This window comes from Stegastes partitus, unplaced genomic scaffold (assembly GCF_000690725.1).
Source record: "Stegastes partitus isolate 25-593 unplaced genomic scaffold, Stegastes_partitus-1.0.2 Scaffold1027, whole genome shotgun sequence".
NCBI lineage: Eukaryota > Metazoa > Chordata > Actinopteri > Pomacentridae > Stegastes > Stegastes partitus.
In genome coordinates, this window is record NW_007578758.1 from 128004 (window position 1) to 145070 (window position 17067).

At 45.5% G+C, this 17067-nt stretch overlaps 1 protein-coding gene across 1 annotated transcript; it reads right to left on the reverse strand.

Moving 5' to 3' along the window:
- Positions 1-843: 843 nt before the first annotated feature.
- snx18a (sorting nexin 18a) lies at positions 844-13066 on the reverse strand. The gene is made up of 2 exons (XM_008295176.1): positions 11176-13066; positions 844-2221 (listed from the first exon to the last, which is right to left on the reverse strand). The coding sequence occupies exons 1-2, from the start codon at positions 12704-12706 to the stop codon at positions 1968-1970; spliced, it is 1785 nt and encodes a 594-aa protein (XP_008293398.1). The 5' UTR covers positions 12707-13066; the 3' UTR covers positions 844-1967.
- Positions 13067-17067: the final 4001 nt, after the last annotated feature.

Below are 17067 nucleotides of genomic sequence, written 5' to 3' on the forward strand. Positions count from 1 at the left end.
GCCTCGCACATTTAATCAACACCATGTCAAGATTATCTTCAGTTAGATTTGTTGACATGTGGTTACATATTCTATTTAGAAATTTTTATATTCTGGTAGAACAGAGCAGCGGGAGGAGGTCTTGGTGGATAATTTGCTGGTGGGAATATATAATTAACACAAACTTACATGTTAGAAAAAACCCAACAAAAACCTGCTGCTGTGACCCCCAGTGGTGACCAAACATCTGTTACTTTCTGCTCAACATCACATCTGTCAAACTTAATTCTTATCAGACAGAAACCAAACAAACAGTACATCCACCTTAAGACGGTAAACAAAGAGCAGCGTGTGCAGGAAGCGACCAAACCTCCAATCAGCGCTCTTTGTCAGAGAAAACAAAGAGCGCATGTAAGCGGTGGCGATGAAAGCTAATGACAAACCCTCCCAGCTGTTTTTTGACCTTTTCCTGTTCTCTCCGTGTTCACTGTCATCCACTCTGACACTTCTAACAGTGGCCAGATGTCCCAGATGGCCGGCCGGGCTCTGTGCTGTCAGCAGATCTGCGAGCCGAGCGTGAGCTTAGCATGAAACGCAGACACGACACACCAGAGTCCTCCGGGGACGAAGCCAAGGAAACCTGCCGAGCTGTACAGTTTGCTCCCTTTTCAGGCCTCGTAAAAAAAACAAAAAGAAAGAAAGGAAGGTGGCTACGTTGCACTGGTTGTGTAAATTCTTCTCGTCTGACTCGTCTGTCTGAGGCGCTTTTAAAGGCAAATGAAGCTGTCATCACGTAAACAATTTCCCTTCTGGCTTCCCCCCAAGTTGGTTTAATCAAGAAAAACACACACAGGAGCAGCCGACGTCTTTCTCTGAAGGAGGAAGTTTATTTTGCTTCTACATTAATCTCTCCACGACGCAGCCGGCGTCACAAAGGTTAAGAACATCAGTAGAACCCAACTGTCTAGGAGTGTGCTATCAGAAGGACCGCAGTGTTAAACCAGGCCAGGATCCCTCTAACCCGAACCCGGCCTGCCTCTCAGCGCTACCCCCCCCCACAACTAAGCCAACATTTATCGTGGTCTAAATTCAGGTTATCCCACATAGCAAGTTCAATTCTGCATGCTTCAATCAGCAGCCGGTGTTCACTGTGCCGAAGGTAAAGTCGAGATCCGAACCGTCCAAGTCCTCGATCCTGATGTCGTCACACCGGCGTAGAAACAGCACAATCGAGTAATATCCCATAGAAGACGCTGCCCTCATCCAAAGTGATTCTTTTTCTTCTGTAGCTTGGTAAAAACAAATACAATATACTTCTACATAAACAGTATATAAAGCTTTTTAGTAACAAAAACAACCAGAGAGACGCGATCAGAAGGCACAGCGAGACGGTGGTGACGGCGAGGAGGCTGTAAACATTTCGTCCTGTTTGCCCCGAGAGGAAACATACTGGGATCCGGGGCTCGAGTGTTTCCAGAAGGCAGTGTGTCGTTGGCCACGAGAGCGTCGTCACTTCAGCAGTCGGTTAAAAACAGTGTCGTAAGGCTAAAAACACTTGATATAGAAAATCTCGCACCAGACGTGCAGGCAGCGGGGAATAGCAGGTTCACGCTCTGCAGCTCGTTACACTGATTAGATTTAATTCACCCATGCACCGGACCAAGTGGTGCGCCGTCATCGCCATCGTGGATTCTAATAAATTAGACCTTTGTTTGTAGTAAAAAAAGCTGGCCTGACTTCATCATCTCTTAAAGAAAGGACATCCGGTGCCCAAAGAACGCGGCCGACACACACGGAAACCTTAATTTGGTTGAAATTTCATTATTACGGGAGCAGAATCTCCTTGAACGCCCCTCCCCGCTGGATGAGCAGCACTCAGCAGCGTGTGGCGCCGGCTGGTGTTTGCCAAAACGCCGCTGGCTGACCGAAGGAGGTGCACGGCCATTCATCACCAAGGTCTAACCCGACGGGCTGAGACGAGCGCTCCGTTACGCGTTGTCGTACTTCTGCAGAGCCTCCTCCAGCTTGCCCGTGATCTTCTGAAAGAAGGCAATCTGCTGCTGCAGGTAGTGCTGCATCTGCGCCTTGAAGTCTCGCACACGGATCTGGTGGAAGTGCTGGATCTCGGCCAGCGTGGCGCAGGAGATGATGTTGCAGCGGTCGTTGATGCCTTCTGCCTGCGCCCGGTCCATCTTGCCCTCCTCCACGTGCTTGTGGCTCTCTTTCACCTTCGTCAGAGCTCCTGTTGGGGATGAAAAAAAGCAGGAATTTAGATTTATTTGTTGTTCCATCATCAGATCTATACACCATTTATCCATCAATATTCAACCTAAGGAGAAACATCCATCCATCCATCATCTCTAAACCTTAATCCTCACCAGGGTCATGGGGGGCTGGAGTCTATCCCAGCTGACTCAGGGTGAAGGCAGGTTCACCTGGACAGGTAACCAGTCTATCACAGGGCTACACTTAGAGACAGACAACCAAGCACACTCACATTCACACCTACGGACAATTTACAATCACCAATTAACCTCAGCATGTTTCTGGACTGTGGGAGGAAACCGGAGAACCTGGAGAGAACCCACGTTGCACGGGGAGAACATGGAGACTCCACAGAAAGATCTCGTGAACCGGTGACCTTCTAGCTTCGAGGCGATGGTGCTAACCTCCTCGCAGCCTTAAACCTCCATATGCTAGTCGTACAAACCAAACAACCCACAAGGATGTTCCATTTTTAAAATAATGTTCCTTTTTGTTTATTAAACACACATGATGTTATTTCCTCAGCCTTTAAACTTATGAAACCAACTAAAAATAGAGGCTTCTGTTGACCAGTTTGTTCCAAACTCCCTGGGAACCGAGCGCCGCCACATCTGCAGCTATAGTTAGAGAACATGAGGGCCTCAGCGCTAAAAATAGCTGCTGCTACATGACGTCACTTCATAGCCCAGTCCAGCCATTTAAGGGAATCTTTCTGCCAGTTTGATACCAACTACTGGGTCTGAAGGCGATTTCGAGGACATAATATTAACCTGAGCAAAGTGCCAACCGAGTGGAAGATGCTATTTTGGTGTCGTGAACAAGCAACTGACCTGAGATGACCTCTAATGAACAGACTTTATCATTAGCGTGTTCGATGGAGAGACTTAACCAATCCTCAATAATCCCATGATGTCGACTTCAGCTGAACTGGAAAACATCCAGTCTAACATGTTGTTGCGCTGATAAGAGGAAGGTGTCATCAAACTATGTGCTTTCATACCAGAGTTATAACCTGTAGGAAAAAAACACTTTAGCCTCGCATGGAAGATTTTAACCTTTATTGCTCGTCAGATTTGACAGGTGGTTCTTGCAGGTTTTCTGTCTGGTGACCGTTGAAACTGCAGTCGTGGCTCTGTGTCTGTTCTCTATTGGCTGCCCAATGGCAAGACTTTGGTATCATTATTAGTACTTCACTGGTTTTCAGTAATTTAAGGAATTACAGCTTTTGTGGGGAAAAAAGAAGTCCCTGTTCCTTCTGATATATGAGTTGCTAAGAAGTGGAACTAGACAGATATATCGGTTGGTTGGTATTATGGGATGGATGTGGGCCCATCACAGGTACGTCACTGAATGTTGTCTGATATGAAAAAGTTTGTTTTTGTGCAGAACATGTGCAGAAAAAGATGTTTAGAAACTGTATCATCACAGTTTGTCCATCAGAGCAGCTCTGACTTCACTGTTTACATCCTCTCAGCACCGTCTGCAGCACATGTAGCAGTGGTGCGGAGTCATATGGTGACCTCACAGTAAATGACTTATATAGTTATATTTAGTAAAAATGGGCTGCAAGGTGTCTCGGTGGTTAGCACCGTTGCCTCGCAGCAAGAAGGTCTCCGGTTCACGTCCCAGTGAGGACACCCGGGATCTTCCTGCGTGGAGTCTCCATGTTCTCCCCATGCAGCGTGGGTTCTCTCCGGGTTCTCCGGCTTCCTCCCACACAGTCCAAAAGTATGTTGAGGTTAATTGGTGATTGTAAATTGTCCGTAGGTGTGAATGTGAGTGTGCTTGGTTGTCTGTCTCTAAGTGTAGCCCTGTGATAGACTGGTTACCTGTCCAGGTGAACCTGCCTTCACCCTGAGTCAGCTGGGATAGACTCCAGACCCCCATGACCCTGGTGAGGATTAAGGTGTAGAGATGATGGATGGATGGACAACTGCAAAGGTTTACATCCTCTGCTGGTTACTGATGCTTTTTAATTTCGAGTTTTTGTTTATATTGTCAAACGCCACCCCTGCTGCACATCTAACAAAAAACCACACGATAGAAGAAGTCCAGAATATCGTACTGAAACTGAGAGCATCATCAAAGCCTGCTCTGAGCTTTCACACTGCCAGACAGCTTTGCTGCTGCTGCTGCTCTCGTCATTGTGGTGGACGCTGTGGTGGCAGAGGAGGACAGACAGGATGGTGCACAACCTCCTGCTTCTCTTAAGCGTTGACTGTCAGAGCTGCTTCCTTTTGATCGCCGCAGATAAAGCCTTCAGTCATTCTGGTGGCAAACCGAGAAATTAGCTTCTAACGTTCAAGACGAGCAGAGGGCCGGGTCGACTGACATTTTCTGACCCACTGGAGAAAGAAACGTCATGAGCGATAAGTTTTAGGTTGCAGAGCAAGAGGAGCTGGCAGGATGTGATGCTTAAAGTGTCACAGCTGGAAGCAAAGAGGACTCAGGGAGACGCAGCGTGGACGCTAATGTGTGCTTACATCAGGTCTTAGTGTTGTTAAAAATGAGAGTCCAACATGTGAACGCCACAGAGAGGAAGTTGGATTTTTTTTACAGCTAATTTTGTCCACACTTAAAAATGACTTCATTAATCACGCTCAAAGACTTACGAGTTCCTACTTGTTGATTCACTGCAATTCTGGGACCTTATTCTCTATATCTTTGCACTTTTCATCATTTCCTAACAACCGAGAATCAACTTGCAGATAAACTGGTCATGAAAAGTTTTAAACCGTCAGTGCCTCCGTCTGATCTCCGTCAGAACGCCGCTTTGCTCAATACATGGAAATGCAGAAACAGCTGCTCCAGGTGATGTTATCAGGGGTTGACAAAGACATGTTGTAATCGCTCTAAACGGCACAAACAGCAGGCAGCAAGATGTGTGAAACGCCCGGCGTGGCGTGGCCGCCGTAATCCACTCAGGGTGGAGTGGGGAGGTGAGATTTGTGACCTCAAGACACGTAGCAAAAGCTTCCTGTATCGACTGTGTCATGGGAGTTTTTTATTTCTTCTTTTATATGAAGTGAGTCAGCGGCACTTTGCTGAAACTCTGATTCATGCGGCTCGTTTCCTGCAGTGTGAGGTCACGGAGGACTTGGTGACCTGACCAGTCGCACTTTTGACTTCCCTTAAAGTTCACAAGACTTTATGAGCTGCTTTTTTTTTTCCTCTTTCGCTGAACATGTAAGGTTTTAAATTACAGCACAGAGACAAAGCTGCTGACAATCTCAACAACAAAAAGATGTTTCTTGACTGTTAAAAGCCCCCAAATCCGCCCCTCAGCTGTGGTTTGACCCAGATCTCTGACATTAACGTCAACAGATTGAATACGACAAAGATAAGAGAGATACGAGGTGTGGGAAGGACAGACGGGAACACAGCTGTCTAGAGACTTAAATATAAATCCTGGAGGTGTTTGCTGTACCTTAAAGGTCTCTGGCTTCCTGCGTTTTAAAAGCCCACTAATGGACTAAGGAGGAATAATTGTTACCATGGAGACTTTATGAGAAAAGGCAGCGGTACAGTCAGAGACGGTGGTGTCAGCACACTGTAGCACACAGATCATTTTCATGGAACGCCACGCAGGCCTTTTGCAAAAAGAGACCAAATAAAAAACTGTCCTGCAAATACTTTCTCCAGTATTTGACTTTTTAAGCTATGAAATGTCAGAAAATGCAGAAAAATGCACTTGGAGACCAAAGTGAAGCCTTCAAGTTGCTTGTCTGTGAAGATTTGCTTGAGTTCCTTGAAGACGTTCCACCTCCCATCCAAGAGGCTTCATCAGTTCTAACTGACTAGTTGGGAGTTCCACATACTGATATCCTGAAGGAGACATTAACACCTGAGTTTGGGTTTCATTCGGGGGTTTGTTCAAAGTGAAAGAAGCCATCTATGTCAAACTGGAAAGACCATCCCTTATCAGAGGCATCATCTCTCACCTGTTTACAGCTCAGTCCTAAGATCTCTCCCAAGAAGATGAACCCACATCCACACCGAGCCACAAAGACCCTAACGAACCCCACTGTGTCAAGGGGAGCACTAACGACTCGCATAATGAGGGAGAGGAGCAACAAACCCCCAAATGAAACCCAAACTCAGGTGTTAATGGCTCCTTAATGAGTATGTGGAACTCCCAACTAGTCAGTCAGAGCTGATGAAGCCTCTTGGATGAAGGTGGAACGTCTTCAAGGAACTCAAGCTACGATTAATCCACAAGAACTTCAAGTTGCTTGTTTTTACTTTTCAATCAACAGACCCAAATCTGATGTTATCTCATTTACTGACTATAAAAAAAAAGAAAAAGCAACAAATCCCAACATCTAAGAAGCTGGAAGCAGCAAATGTCATTCATTCATGTTTGCTTAAAAGAAGAATGAAACAATCAAGTCAGCAGTTTTGCTTCGTGATGCACGATATTAGAATGTCTGGCCGATACCGATATTAAGATATTAAGATGTCTGATATCCCCAATAACTGATGTCGATATTGAATATGTGTTCACACTGAAAAATGAGTATAAGGAAGCACTGTGAGAACGTGAAAACTATTCAGAAGAAGCCAAATTAGATCCACATAGCCTCCCTTATTACGTAACAAAAGTAAAACATATTTAATGTTAAGGGACCATTTATGTGAAAACATCTGTGAAATAGCAGCAATATCAGATGTAGAGACGAAGGCGCTGATGTTAGACAATCATCGGCTAAATCTGTTCATCACACCGATACGATATATCAGAACAAACATTAATATCGGCCGATACCAACGTGGTCGCCGATATATTACAATCAAATATCTTTTTAATATTAAATTTCACACCATCTCTGCTCGTGTTTTGTTTCTGTCGCATTTTTGCACCAATAAATCCTGATTTTATAAAACAATAACATTGAAAGAAGCAAAAAAAGAATCATGCCCTAAATACAGTATATTTATAGGAACACGACATCGTCAATAAAGCGAGCATGTGATCTGTCAGGATTTGTGATCTATGACATCTGAGAACTCCAGATTTCTCCACAGCTCTGTGTTGCACCTGATGTCTCCTCGTACTTCTGCTTTCTGCTTCGGGCCTCTTTCAGTATTACTGCTCTGTGTATTTAAAATGCTCTTTACTTCACATAAATCTGCACACATTCAGGCTGTCGTGCTACTTATTGCTGCACTGATAATAAATCAGCTTTGCTGCACACTGCACGCCGACGCCCGGGAGAAGAGAAACTCCTGCATGTCTCCAGTGTAGAAGTCCTCCCTCGGTGTACGGAGGTGGCACCGAGCCTCCTGGGATCACTGCAGGCAGCCGCTTTCTGCTCTTACGTAATCCCTGGTTACACAACACCGAGCTACTGCGACCTGCACAACCAGCGGCCATCCCCATCCCATCGCTCCACCGCCTCGGCCGTGCACTGGAGGACGTTTAACAATACAGGAGACGGGGTTCACACACACACAGGCAGCGCCGGCCGAAAGGCTGAGTCGGCAGGAAAACCTGACATCCTTGTAAATCGGTGCTTTCCCCCCTCCTCCTCCCCGTCTCGCCTGCCATTGTGTTATCACTTTGTGTGGCGATAAAACTGTGATGAGATCAGATGAAATCCGACTGCTCTGAGGGATGTGCTGAATAGGTGAATTTAACAAGGGAAACAGAATCCATAAATAATTAATTCAGCAGCAGCAGCCGGGCTTTATCGTACTTTCCTCTCTTACAGGCTTTCTGTTCTGTTTTCAGTCTACTGCAAACAAACTGCAAACCACGGTATGAACATGTGGTTGTCTATTTCATCAGCCAGAGAAATATCTGAGCTTTTTTGTTTTCGACTAAATTAAAACATAAATTACACATTTGCTAAGTGCTGCTGGATTCTTTCAGCTCCAGGACTCTCAGCTGACTGCAGACCAAAGTGTGTTGTCATGCTCGGGTCTAAAGTCAACAGGTTTTTCCTGCAGGAAGCACTGCAGGCTGGATCACCATTATCACACTGTGTTTGAACAAGAACCTTCAGCAGCACAAGTGCTCGCGTTTCAATATTTGCTCTGCGAATACTCGACTGCGTCAGCAAGACGAATGCGTTTCCACATTCAGACCATGTGTTTTAATTTAATCACTGAATCACCTCCTCTCTCTTCAATTATGTTAAACAGAAGCTTTTTCATCTCCTCACTTATCAGCAGCTTCTTTGGTAATCAGCCAAACTAGAGGCATCCTCCTCGCTGCTATCTGTGGACTGTGTTTGTGAAACTCTTCCCCTCCCTTCCCCTTTCTCAAGAGCTTGAAATATGAAAAAAAAAAAAAGCATCACACCCGAATGTTGTCAAGGCAGGTTGTGACAAAAATAGAGGATGTAAAGCTAGCTGTGTTTTACTCAAAGCGAAGCCTGATTTGCTGGTGTTGTCCCTGCCAGGCTGCACTCTAATGGCTAATGGGGTCCCTGTGGAGGTGGAGATCGATGGGCTGATGGTCAATGTCCCTCTGCGGGGACGCTCACGTTTCACTGGTCGCTTGTGTGGAGACAAATAAAAGCTGTCCTGGTGTCTGCGGTCCTAATGACATAAACGCAGGAAGCCTAAAAATAAATCCAGCTGTTGGTGCTTTGATGTGTTTCATACGAATGCAGGACCACGTCCCCGGAGATCCTCCTGAACAACGTGTACTTTTAAAGCTGCCAAGTTCACCGTCCCTCTGTCTGGTCGATTTAAAGTTTTGCTTCCCCAACGCACCGACCGCCACTCCTTCACTCCCCAGCTGACGATGAGTTTCTGTGCAACCGCTCCTGCTGCTGAAGCGTGCACTTGGGTTTACGACAACAAAGGATGTGGCTGAGCCTCTCCGCAGGTGTACAACCGGGACCGGGCTGCAGAAACCTCAGCTCATAAGAGAGGAATCCCACTTCTGGATATTTCCTCCGCCGCAGACAGGATGGACGAGAAGCAATACTGAGATAACGGCGAAGGCAGAAAAGGGCCAATTTAAGTTCCTGGTTTCATAGTTTTGTCTTCACACAATGAGACATCCTCTCTAAGCTATCAGTGTTATCCTTTCAGGTGCCTTTCCCTCTAATTATGGTCACGTCACGGCAGTATTAATAGCTGTCAGGAGGTCTATTATTACACAAGACACGGAGGCATGCAGACAACACAAATAGACTTTAGAGCATTAATGTCATGTACTTTTTGCAGTTGGTATTTGCATTTAACGCTTCGAGGAAAACCCTCAGAGGAACAAACTGCCATTCAGGCGTCACGACGGAGCGAACTTTACACACTAATGCCTCCAATTTGTCACCGACAATCCTATGTGACATTATAAATGTTTTTCAGGTAGGAGGGACCGTCGTTTGTCTAATGATTTTCCTATTAATAGAAAAGAATTCCTCAGTTGCATTAACAGAAGAAGGAACGCATGAGTGAAGGAAACGAGCTCGACCGGATTCGAAATCATAAAAAAAGAGGAACCAAACAGCCTCGGTGCATTAAAAACAAATGAGATCAAAGTAATTTTAGATTGAGCGCGCTCCGCCCGGCTCTCCTTTCATCTGCTGTCTCCTCCATCAGCTTTGTTTCCAGCCTGCCACTGCTGTGTACATGCATAGCACTTCTCTCAACAGTTTGCCTGCAGCAAGGTCTTCCCAAACCTCTTATCTGTGGAGCTGGGCTGCGCTTATCACACGGCGACTGTGTAAATGGCTGTGTCACCTCATTTGGGCTGTGTGTTTGTGTATCTGTGTGGTCTACGTGGCAAACTTGATTTGAGCTGACTGGGAAGTTTGTGTCCCGCTTCAGCCCAAACACAGCCTCGTCCTGTTTCTCCGGCGTTTCCTCCTGTGTTGTCTAAAGGGCCCCAGTGTTTGCAGGAGCTCCGGTGATAAGCCGAGACGCCCGCGGGAAAAAGTTGTGGCTCTGCAAAGTCGTTTTGTTTGAGAGTTCGGTTTTTTATCTAATAAGTGAAGCACCGAGGCCTCTGACTGGGACATGATTATTTTCTGCTGTTATTTTAGCAAAACTGAACACAAGGACTGGATAATAATAATGCACAAGATGAGAAGGATTACATCATCCTCTAATCTTGTCCTATAGCCTGTCCTGCATGGCACAGTTTCAGGTGGGACGCTCAGTTTGAAAACAAGAACCTTCGGAGAGGAGGAGCGGTTCGGTTTAAGAGAGCAGCCACATTCTCAGCGTCCCGTTAAACACTTCCACCACAGCGCCGTGCCTTTTGCGTAACAGCGTCGCCTCCTCATGAGAGTGACATTTTGCCACACAATGAAAACAATGACTGGGCTGAGGTCATGCAGGAGGACGGCCCGGATCGGCCCAACAATCTCGTTAATCTCTGTGAAGAATAGAGAACGTTATTCATGCAGGACTGAGTCACAAATCTGACAAACCAGGTAGGACGGTCGCTCTCCACTGACATGCAACACGTCACCAGACATGGAAACTCAAACAACAGGCCACAATGGGCGGCACCAGCTCCAGGCAGGTGGGTCGCACGGCGGCATGTGGACTCATTTCCTAATGCAAACTCTGCCTATTTGCTTTGCAAAGGTGACACAGGCTGGATTGTAACCTGCCGCTGTAACAGGAGCACCCCGGCCTGAAACAGATGGCCTGTTTGTCTTATTATAGCCAGCAAACACACTTCCTCCTGTAGAACCTGTTGATGGCACCTCAGCCAAACTTGTGGTGGAAAGTAAAGTCAGCAGCTTTGTTTATGATCCCACGGGTGCAATATAGTTTTATTTTATGAGTGCATGGACTGAATGTTGAACCGAGTGGAACTCTGAGATTAGGAAACACTTGAGATCTGAATTTCACTCATGATTTGGTCACTTCTTACCTTCTGTAGTCATCTGTGTTCCTCAAAGAAACATCACACAAAGTCATTTACCAGTGAGTGTGAAACGCAGAACACGAGTGCTGTTACTTTACCTTTCTGAACGTGGATGATGTCTGGGTAGTTCGCCAGATGTCCCTGGTAAAGAGCTAACAAATCCATGATGGGGTCCAGGTCCTTGCTGGGCTGCTCTGCAAAATACTCCCCGATGGCTTCGTAGGCGTCCCCGGTGAATGAGATGGCCTGGTTGAGTCCTACAGAATACGCCTGCTGGTCGATTTCAAACGCCTGGCTGAGGACTTTAAACGACATCCCCACTTTCTGATACTCCTTCTTGAAGCCGCTGATCTGCTTGCGGGCGAACTCGTTGACCGTGGCGTTGAGCTGCAGGGCGCTGTCGTCCATCCGCTTGGTGAAGGTCTTGAAGCCGTCTATTTTGCTCTCCACCTCCTGGAAGTCGAGCGGAGCCGCCGGAGTGCTGATGGTGAGGAAGAAGTTGGCCCCGACCATCTCGTCCTTTTCGGCCTTCCTCTTGCCCTGCTTCCAGGCCTTCTCGTCGGTGCTGTTGCAGGTGAGGAAGTGCTGGAAGACGTCGCACCGGGCCAGGACCGGGTGGCTGGTCATGTGGTTCATCCACCAGATGAGGCCTTTCCTCCTCTTGGAGATGAAGTCCTCCTCGAAGCGGCCCGTGGCCTGCTTCTCCGGGATGTGGGGCACTGAGATGACGGGGAACTTCTCCACCAGCCGGGCGTAGAGCCAGTCAAAGTGCTTGTACCTCCTGTTCACCTGGTTCTGCGTGTGGGTGGGGGTCAGCTTGTAGGAGATGTAGCTTTTCATGCCCTTGAACTTGGTTTGCTTGGTGGGGTCATCGATGGCGCAGGTGAACGGATACGGGTTCTCCTGCCACTCCGGACCGTACTGACCCATCACCACGCAGATCTTATCTCCATCTTTCACGAATCCGGACGCCTCCCCGAGGACAAACGCCTCCCCTCCTGACTTGACGAAGGTGGAGAACCGGTTCAGGTTCCTGCTGACTGTGGCAGAGCTCTTGGCTTGCTGCGCGTTGCCTCGTGACATGGAGGATGTTGACACTCTGTAGGTGGAGGGCCCGTTGCCTTCAAAGTCATTGTACCTTCCTCCCACAGTGCCCGGCTCATCTGCCACTGTGGAGCTGTCATCCCAGTCATCGTCCCAGTCGTCATCGCTGCCTGGACTGGGCTGCTGGTAGGAGTGATGCTGCTGCTGTGGGGGATGCTGCTGCTGCTGCTGGAGGGGGGCTGAGAAAGTGGTGAAACCAGGAGGAGACGGTTTGGAAAAGTTTTCAACTTTAGGCTTATGGGAGCCGTCAAACCCTCCGGATGGGATGTTGGCGTACCGGGAGTCCGGGTACGTGTCCCCAGATGTGTTGCAGCTGTTGTTGTTGAACGTGGAGGCGGCGTCGCTCCGCAGGATCTCCACGTACGAAGCTGGGAACAGTCCCCTCTCCCCTTTGCTGTTCACCCCCTCCAGCCAGCCCTCGATGTCCTGCTCGCTGTACAGAGTGAGCACCTCGTTCTCCTTCACCGACACCTCTCCGGGGTTCTCCGAGTTGAAGTCGTACAGCGCCCGGGCTCTGAGCGCCATGGTTCACCGGAGCGGGACAGCGGGGCTCTGAGGGACGAGCAGGGCGGGCAGCGGGGGCTAGCTCTGTCAAAACCCACCCGAAACTACTCCTGGAAACTCCGCGGACAAACTTCCAGCAGCGTGGGGGGGTCCTGGTCGGAGGATCCTCTGTGCGCAGCGCTGCGTCTCCGGCGAGAGGAGGCTGCGGCGGCTGTAATCCAGAGGCTGCAGCGCGTGGAGCTGGATTGAGGCTGTTTTTTTTTTTTCCTGCCACAACAACTCTAATCTGAGCTCCTCCAGCCTCCCTCCGATCCCAGTCGGACGCTTCTGTCTTCACACGCTGCGCAGCAACCGCACGTCGAGCAGGCTGGATAATCGAGGGCGGAGCTTCATCACCAGCCAGACAACACAAATCAAACCGCTGCTCCGGACCTGTTGACTGCCTCACAGCCTCCAACAGCACACATCACACACTGACACTTAATTTAGTCTTCAGATGAAACCTCCCCCTATTAAAATATTAAAACCCTGTGTAGCTTTGTTCCATTAAAGTGCCTCATTAAGGGATTTTAACAGCAAACCGATGAAAGTAAAGTTTGGAGAAGGATCATTTTTTGATTTGTGGATGTGAAAAACACAAAGAATGATCATAAACTTAATTGTATAGTTGATATTGTTACTCAGGCCACTGAGCACAAAGTATAAGATGACTTGAAGCTCATTAAACTGTACATTAGTACCTAATTTTCCAATTTACCAAGCTCTGTAGTCTGTCCAAATAGATGTGAATGATCACAGTATAAAGACAAATAAAATAAGATATTGTTTCTCTGTCTGAATTGCAAAAAAACCCAAACAAAAAACACCCCAAAACAGGTGTAGCCTTCTTTCAATGTACGTAAGATTTAAATAATAAAGTCACGAGTCCAACGTCAGGATTTTGTGAATAACACATTTACAACACAGAATCTACACATCTGACATATTTGTGATTGCATTTTTTGCTTATGTCCCTTTTTACTCCACAACGTCTTATGTAATTATCACATAATTAGGCTGATAGATACCTTTGCATATATTTCTATATTAAAAACTATGATTAATCTATTAAATAAACGACTTGTTTAGCTGCACCTTAACTGGCTACAGCATGAAATGAATGCTTTCATGGTGATGCAGTGAAACAGCAGAATACCACAGCTTACTGGTTATGTACGGTCACAGTTTTCTGAAATACTTTCTGTGAGTGAGACACTCAGAAGAATATTTTTACCCCTGATTTCCAGCAAAAACTATAACTAGTGACAGTTTTCTGCTCATCTTCCAAACTACTAAACACATGATCTAATTGGTAATAATGAGTGTTTTAACAAAGGTTCATAGTTCTTTCTACATTTTAAAAAATACTGGAGTCATGAGTCCAAGTGGCATGAAGGAAGTTTTCTCTACTTCAGTTTCCTATAAAATCTACTTAAACTTCTTTTTTCACACATGAGGTCTAAATGCTAATAAAAGCATTCCTCTAAACCTGCTGATCTACTCCAATGTCTCAAATATAAAAGATATTTAGAAAAACAATCTGAATCAGTCTCAGGCTTTGATGTTTTTATTGAACTCGTACTGTTGGAATCGGTGGAATGTTGTGAAGCTATGAAGCCAGAACCTCACCTGATTTATCAATTAAAGATCAGCCTGCAGCTGATGTGGACGGCAGACTGGATGTCGGCTCGTGTTGGGATCTTGCCAACTTCATGCAGAAGGAATGCCATCTACAGAAACGCTTATATCACGCTGACTGGTCCACATTCTGAACGCTCACAGTGTCCTCAGGTCAGGCCTGAATCACTCACTGTGTGTTTATTTATAAGTCCAGCGCAATTCAATCCAGATTTGATAAATCACCGGCCTAAAAATACACAAATAAATCTATTGATCGTTGAAGCAGGCAGACATTCTGCCCAGACATAAATAGCTAAATGTCCTTTTTCTGCTCTCTAGTGTCTCCGGTAATCCTGCATGATTCAACATGGCTCCACATTTGATCACAGAGGACACACAAGCAGTCGTCTGGGGACGCAACCAAACAAGATTTTTACTATCGATTAATCTGCAAATTGTTATCTTGAGTGACAGATCCATTGTTTCGTCTATAAAATATGAGGAAATAATGAAACGTACGGGCTGTGATTTGCAAAGCAGTGACAATGAGTTCAAATATCTTGCTTTATCTGACAGTCCAACAACCCAAAAACATTCAGTTTACAATCAGATACGACACAATTCACAACATTTCTAAAGCTTTAACCACTGATGTTTTCTAGAGATGTGAAAATAACATTTTTTTTGCCAACTGTTTGATTAATCTGCTCAGTTCATCACTGCAGCTTTACAATAATCCATGCGTGTATGTGGGCGGATGCTAGTTCATTACACCCAGCAAATAATTATCCTTCATAAGAAGCAGTTCAGCTCAGTTCACATCATAATCGTCCCGCAGGAGGAAATTCTTTAATAAGACACCAAAATCTTCTGGCTATCTAAATGTTTAAATACTTTATTCCAGTTGGAAAGTTGGATTTGGACAGAATGCTTCACTGATTAGCTGCTCCACAATTAATAAAATACTATCCAGTGCTTATAATTAGGAGTAAATTGTGCCCAATTTTGACATGAATCATCCAGAGTCCTCCTGTATTTGATCTGAAGCCACAAACCGATGGTCAACAGCTTCAAACAAGACAGTGGTCTGTGTCTATCATCAATTTTAAAAAACATAAAGTGACTCAAGGTGATAAAAAGTACAGTTTTGCTCTGATACTAAGTTGTTAATGTGCACATTTATATCCAGTAGTTTCCACGTTGATGTTGTGGCGGTACAGCGAGGACAGAGAACAGCCTCGGGGCCTTCAGCCTATAAAACCTCCAGTGAAACCTGCCTTCTGAAGCAGCTAATTAACTCATAACCGCTGCTTTCAATGAATTGTTTTAGTGTCTCCCACACCATATGCTTTGTCGTGGTTTTTTACACCCTGTTAAATATAAAAGTCCCCGACGAAGCACAAAATCTTTAAAACTGTGTATTTGGCAGCATTTAAACGTATCGATCAGACGCTTGGCCTTGTCCTCCTCCACTTTCTGTTTTTTAAACGTGGTGGGGATATTTGCATTTTTACAAATACTGGTTGTAATTTAAGACCATCCTAAACTGAACGCTGGTTTCTTTTAAGTTGGACTGATTAGAACCAAAAAGTTTGTGCTTTTTTGTCATGACTCCAAGTAATGTTTGTTTTTTTACATATAGATATAAATATGCAAAACCTAAACCACCCATTTAGTTGACACCCTGTTACATAAGCAAACCATTTCCTTTCACAGAGATGTATGTAGTGGACAACACAGGAAGGCCTGTAACCATGATGTGCTTTTATTTTGGTAGATGCTGCCCCCTTGTGGCTGTTTTTGTTGTTGCTTTTTTCAAAGAAAGCTTATGAATTCTTTACATTAAGTACAAATAACATTAATAATCATAATAAAAATCTGCATAAGACAGATTTAAATTTAAATTATCGACAAATTCTGATTGAAGTCATCTTCTAATGATAACACCTTTAAAGTATGCATCTGACCTTATTGCTTCTATTGTTTTTTACCAAAATGCAGCAATACTTTTGAACTTTTTATGAAAAAGGACGACTAACATGTTGCTGTATGGCCTTATTATGATCACAGAGGTGGTATTAGCTCAGCTGGTAGAGCAGATCAGCCATAAATCACAGGGTTTGTGTTCTCAGACTCCTTTTTTTCGGCATGCTGAAGTGTCCTTCAGCTAAAATACTGGACCCCAAATTGCCCCTGAAGTGATTGTGTGGAAAAAATATAAACCACTTTGCACAAAAGCCTCTTCAGACTGAATGTGAAATGTTCAGACCCTGAGCTCCCGCAGCCCACCAGAGGTCTCTCTTCTCACACTCGGCCGGATCCAATATCTCAAAGAATTCAACGAGATTAGATCAATTTTTCTATTTAACGTATTTTGTAAATGAAATTTAGTTCCTCTGTGCCTTCTAAACACTCTGTGCTCCTTCCAGAGCTCTCCTACAGCACATCTAGTTCACCTTCCACTCCACGGAGTTCAGGGAGATTTCCTTTATAGCACATCACATGAAATATTGAAGAGGAGTGTGGTCTCCAGGGAACAGGAATCACTTCAGTATGCAGCTTACATCACATTAGCAGACTCGTGATTTATACTGTTCCCCTAATCAGTGTGATATCACGTAATTACTCTGTCTCGGTCCTGATTTCCAGTCTCACTAGATAATTCTTGTGCAGCTTTGTCCTGTTAATTTGGTCCTGTTTTATAATGGCTTTTCAAGTCCACA

What these genes read in the sequence shown, in the direction of transcription:
- snx18a (XM_008295176.1), bottom strand. Translation starts at nt 12,706, where the DNA reads ATGGCGCTCAGAGCCCGGGCGCTGTACGACTTCAACTCGGAGAACCCC. An exon ending in CATCATCCACGTTCAGAAAG is followed by an intron (nt 2,222 to 11,175) that starts GTAAAGTAACAG and finishes CATCCCCAACAG; the next exon opens with GAGCTCTGACGAAGGTGAAA.